The 6,000-nt window shown below is 39.3% G+C and overlaps 1 protein-coding gene across 1 annotated transcript in view; it reads right to left on the reverse strand.

The window, feature by feature from the left end:
* The window catches only part of ptpn11b (protein tyrosine phosphatase non-receptor type 11b), a 32,371-nt gene extending 27,877 nt beyond the window's left edge, over positions 1–4,494 (reverse strand). Inside the window, exon 1 of the mRNA XM_085343912.1 lies at positions 4,399–4,494. Coding sequence (XP_085200038.1) covers positions 4,399–4,412 — 14 coding nt within the window. The 5' untranslated portion in view covers positions 4,413–4,494. The remainder of the gene's footprint in view (positions 1–4,398) is intronic.
* Between the last annotated feature and the right edge of the window lie 1,506 nt (positions 4,495–6,000).

The raw sequence follows: 6,000 nt of genomic DNA on the forward strand, positions 1-6,000 counted from the left end.
CACTGTTCTCAGCTGGTCAAATGAGTTTCAGTGACAGACGAGGTCTGTTCCATAAACAAAAGAGGGGCAGAGGTGGTTTCCAATAGTGGAAAGAGTTTGCAACACAGACGCAACTGGCAAAACAGAAATGGAAGTGCGATGTAAAGTGATTCATCATTACATCTTTCTCTGGGCCCACAGTTATGCTGAACTCATTACAATGCCTTATGATTGTTAAATTTATGGTACAGTCACAATGAGGGACAGTACAGATCGTTCCTCTATGATTTAACCGCCACAGACCTGCAGTGAAATAATAACAAAATACATGGAAACTCCGGACCGCCACAATATTATTATGAACTAAAACCCTTCCTGATATGGGGTGTCGGAGTAATATCATCAACAACAGAGTGGGTTGGTTAGATGGCACGTATTGTAGTATTGTTCCCCTGTGGTATTTCAGCTCAGGAAGTTCAGAACAGAGCTGCGGAGCAGCAGTCATACACTGCAAAAACTCAGAATCTTAGCAAGTATATTTGTCTTGTTTCTAGTCAAAATAATCTTATCACAAGACAAAATGAACTAAAGGGTAACATCCCAGTAAGATATATTAACTTGTTTTTAGACAGTAGATCTTGAAACTAGAAATTTTTCACTGTTCCACTGGCAGATTTTTCTCTTATTTCAGGCAAAAATATCTTGTATTAAGTGAAAAAAATCTGCCAATGGAACAAGTGAAAATTTTCTAGTTTCAAGATCCACTGTCTAAAAACAAGTTAATGTATCTTACTGAGATGTTACTCTTCAGTTGATTTTGTCTTGTTTTAAGTGTGATGAGTTTATTTTGACTAGAAATAAGACTTGCTAAGATTCTGAGTTTTTGCAGTGTATGTAGGACAACCAGCAGCAAGGCATAGAAACTGGCAGAGATAAAAACCGCTTTAACCTCAGTGCTCAGTGCTTTCTTCTCCTTCCTCTTAGCCTGGTGGCATTGACCTCTAGAGAAATTGGACTTAGTTGCCGCTAGTGTCCGCTAACTAACAATTGTTCATTATGATTTTTGCTAATGTCTGTAAAAATGCAAGAACTTGGCTGCATGAAAAATAATGAACTTGAGCCTAAAAACAGAAACGACAGCATTTTTTCCCCACCCGTGTTGACTGAAGAAATTAACTGGCTAGCACTACTGAAATTCTAGAGCATCACTAGACACAATCTATCCAAAACTAATTTAATCCAGTAATCCGAAGCATATTCAGTGTTTGGGATACGAGTTAAATTTTAAAGTGAGTTACCAAACTATTACTTGTCTTTTGGTTCTATTTTAACTTGCAGACGTGGTTCATCTACTTTAAGTCTCCATGTGCGCACACGTTGTTTGGTTAAGCTCTTTATGTGTTTATTCAAAACCAAATAAATAACGAGGGGGGGACATCAAACTGAATGGACTCGCCAACATGACCGCAACAGTTTTTTTCCAAACTTTTCCAAGTTTACCATAGATTTCAATTTTACTCAACTGCTTATGCAAAGCTGAGACAAACACCGCACTATTATAAACAAAACTGTGCACGGTGTGTATATTCTCATACCAAGGTCTAACTAGAACTACAAGTGCAAGGGATGCAGGTGCTGCAACATCACCACCGCCATATTTTATTTAAGCAAAAGTTCAACTGTAATGGCTAGTAAATAATATATACTGAAGCATATAGTAGCAGTATGAAACATGAGTTAATATGAAACAAAGCATTAGACGGTTGGCCAAACAATGAAAAGGCAAACTGTGCACAGCTTTAACTCAAGCATGTTTCCACAGATCAGAGCAAATTTATCTTGTAGTGGCGTAGAAAATTATTCATGCTTTTCTACCTGAAAACCTGCGTAACTCAGCTTCAAGCTGTTCAGCCAGACTTCTGAAGAAAACCAGTTGTAACTTCCTGCTTACCAGTTTCTTTTAAAAGGCTACTCATGACCTATAAGGCTTTCCATGGCCCGATGCCAGAGTACAGTAATGAACTCTTAATTCCTTACTATCCAAAAAAAAGCCTCTTAGATCTGCTGGGCTAGTTCTGCTAGCCGTTCCAGAGTCCACATTAAGGTCAAAGGGTGACACAGTGTTTGTTGTACTGGCACCTCCACTTTAATGCAGTCTTCCAGTTAGTACTCAATCTGCCGAAAGAGTTTCTGCTTTGAAGTCCTATCTTAAGACAGTTTTTAAACACACTTGCCTTCTTGTTTGACAACAAGTTTTCTGTTTCCACAATACACCCATAATTTTTAGTTTCTTTTTTTATTTATTATTCTGCCTTTTGGATGTTTTGTAAAGTTATTTTATATGCTTAATTGTGTACTTGCATATTGCTCGTGTTTTTTCTTTTATTTCACTGATGGTTGTTTCTTACCGTTATGCTGCCTATGGACAGCACTTTGTGTTTGCAGCTTAGAAAAGTGCTGTACAAATGAAGGAGCTGGCTGTTCCCTCATTTCCCAAGAGGTCGCCACAGCGGATGGATCTGCATGTTAGCACAGATTTTCTGCCAGATGCCCTTTCCAACACAACCCTCCCATCTCTCCGGGTTTGGGACCGGTGCTAGTAATACACTAACTCATGCCTTCCCAAGACTGGGTTTGTGTCTCCTCATAGTCTCGAACGTGGAATCTTTCAAGTGTAAATACATTTTCTTCATTTTGAAAGTCTGCCACCAATTTAACATGATCCAACCTATCAGTATCAACAGTAAAATCTAGCTGCCAACATTGCATTTTCTTGATTCCACAACAGCCATCATGGGCAAACGAGGGGAAAAACAAAAATGTCAGCAGTCACCTTGTATAGAAAAGCTGTTTCCCCATCTCAAGTCTCTTATAATAGATTAATTTCTCGATAGTATGTGAAATGCCTCAAAAATAACCATAAGAAGAAACTGGAGAGGATCATCCATGAGCAAATCTAACACTTTGCATACAATAAACCCATTTGTTTTTATAGCCCTTAGTACAGCCTGCCTGCTGCAGTACTTAAATCTTCCCGTCTCAAGCCAGAGAAATCATTCAGGAGGATCTACAAATCATTACTAGTCCACAGATGTACATGTGATCCATATTATCCAGCCCAAGGGTTTTTTTTTGTGACATGTCTGCCTCAGTATTAATTCATGGAAAGCAGGCAATCCTGTCCCCATCAAACAGATTAGACTATAAAAGTCGCAAAGATCGTTACAGACAAATACTGTCAGTAAACTAACAACACACGTGTACAATTCACGTACACATTATTAAATCCACTTAGTAATCACAGCTGGCAAAACTTAACCTTTTGTTAGTTCTTTTTTTTCCTTCAAAGTTTAGACACAGCATTTTGATGAGCAGTTTCCTTACTGGTATCTCTCTATGTTTTAACCCAAACTCCCATTTGCTGTCGTCTTATATCGTTACCTTTTCCACTTCTGTCAGGATGGCACATTGTGATCTTTGCACGGTACCAACTCTGAGGGAGTATAGCAACAATTTCCTATATGTGTGAAGCCAATTTGTCTTATTGTGGACTGAACAACACCCAGATCTTTAGAAACATATTTAGCCTTTTTCAGCTTTGTGAATCTTTTCTACAATCCTATGAGAGTGTTTCACAAGAACTGCACACCTTCCATGCCTGTATTTATAGGAAAGGACACCTCTAGCACAACTGGCACTTCCAATCTTATTAATTAGATTACCTGACTCCATGTAGCTTTTAGAGAAACTCTTAAAACAAAAGTTCACTTATTCTTCCTCAGTCTGAACTGCCAGTTATTACCAAGTGTGTGCAATAAAGAGATAGCTGCCTCCACCAGTGTGTGAATGTGAGAGTGAATGAATAGTGGAATTGTAAAGCGCTTTGGGTGCCTTGAAAAGCGCTATATAAATCCAATCCATTATTATTATTATTATTATTATAATAAGGATTTGCTTTCTCGGAAACAAATGGGGAAAAAAATTGTAGTTCTAAAAACAAAATGAAAATGTGAATTACTATAACAGCCTGGAAACAGTGAGGTCCAGGCTTAGGAGCGTTATTTAACTGTAGCAGGTCACGAAATTTGATATAATTTCCAATTTCTTTTAAACATTTAAGCATTTCCAGGCGGGTTAGAGAGCAGTAAAATCGGTCTTATATCTCAGAGAAAACTCACATTTAAAACACAAGCCTATAATAGTTTCTTTGTATATAGTTGGAAAGGCGAGGCTTCAAGTAATAACGGGGTCTGTGGTACGGGGGGGGAAAAAGTTTAGGCGCCCTGCTCTCGAGCTGGCTGTCTCTCTATCGCTGACCGCTCGTGCAGTGATAATCTGAGAAGGCTCGCGCAGGCTCGCGCGGGCTGTGAAATATTACAGTGGGATTAGTGACAGTTTAAAAAGCAAACTCCAGCTCACCTGCGAGATGTCATAGCAGTCTCTGAAAGCTGTCAAGTGCCCTCAAACGTTCCCCTTCTGGCTCCGCGGAGTTGTTGTGAACACTGAGAGGATGTGTTGAACCTGCGTGCTGGGCTACACATAACTACCGACACGCCTTCCGGTTTTTACCTTCAAAACAAAGGCCTCATTTAAGGGACGGGGGCGTAAAAGGGAAACCCGGAGCGGATTCATTTTTATGTCAGGCTCTTGAACGTATATTACTTTTGAATTGCAATTTTATTTCGCCTTAAAAAACTGAGATTTCAAGCTTCCACTTCTCTTGTTAAAAAAAAATCAAATGATTTATTTATTTTATTATTTCTACAAACTAATTCCGACACTGGTTTGTAGGTGTTTCTTTTGGGGGAGTAGATGTAGAAACCTGTGTAAATGTGGTGCACACCAAACGTCATATCTGACAAACTTCAAGATATTTTAGCCCCAGATTACTGTCTGGAGCTTATAACCAAAAGTAGATCGTTAAGCCCTCACTTCTGAAAAAACACAACAAAAACACCTAAAAACTGCACACCTGTGGCTACTTAACTTAAAACAAGTGGCGTGTTTGCTGCTGTCAGCTGTCATTTCTGTCGCCATAGCTGCTTGTGCTAACTGTTAATGTTTAATATAATTATCAGTAGGAGGATAGTGAAGCTGTAAAGTAACAATATAAAACAGATTTTTTAAACAACTTATTAGTAATCAACCTCTTTTGTCTGCACAATTGTAAAGCTCAACTACTGTCTTTACAGATAAAGCTTATCTATTTGTTTAGCATTAACATACAGATATACACACATACATAAAGAATGGTAGTGCTGGTGGTGCAGGAGTGGAGTAAGCACTGAGGCAGAGCAGCATTGACGTCACCAGCCTGTGGTTATCAGTGGAGGTTAATCTACTAGGGATGGATGGGCTTATGCAATTGTCTGTGAGCTCACAGGCTTCGCATGTATGGATTTGCATTTCCACTGTTTGACCCAGTGTTCTGCTGCATCCTGCAGACAAACAGAGATGATAGAGTGGGAATTTCTGCTCTCTCTGGAATTTCTAGTAGACGGCTCTCTCTCTCTTTATCAGGTGCTGTGTGCTTCAGGCTGTATGAATGGGTTTGAACGCAGTTTATTGTTTAGGTGCGGTGATCAGCTAAAAATTATCCCGCCGCATTATGGGGAGGACATTACCTAATGATCGATACCTTGGTGGAAATTCATGAAGACGCTGAGAAATAACTTGTTTTAGTGTTAAAATTGAGCGAGAGAGACTTGAAAAACAAAGTCATTAGCATTTATTGGCTGGGATGCCCTTTGTATATTTTGTGCTGCACCTCCAGGTGCATATTATCGAATTTCCCAGAGGAACCCACCCGAGGGATTAATAAAGTTCTATCTTATCTTATTTTAGTAGACAAGTGGTAGAAATTGACTTTGGCTTCTGCATGTGTTGGCGAACACAATCAGTCAGGCTTAAGAGTTTGTGTGTGATTTGTGTTGGGAGGTATTACAAATAGCTGCACTCATTCAGTTTTTATCACCCTGCAGACCCAGTGTCCTGTTGAATCTAGAGGGGGGTGTAAATGGA

Source organism: Diplotaxodon limnothrissa, linkage group LG20 (assembly GCF_057381915.1).
Source record: "Diplotaxodon limnothrissa isolate DT_005_m linkage group LG20, D_limnothrissa_male_GT1.1, whole genome shotgun sequence".
NCBI lineage: Eukaryota > Metazoa > Chordata > Actinopteri > Cichliformes > Cichlidae > Diplotaxodon > Diplotaxodon limnothrissa.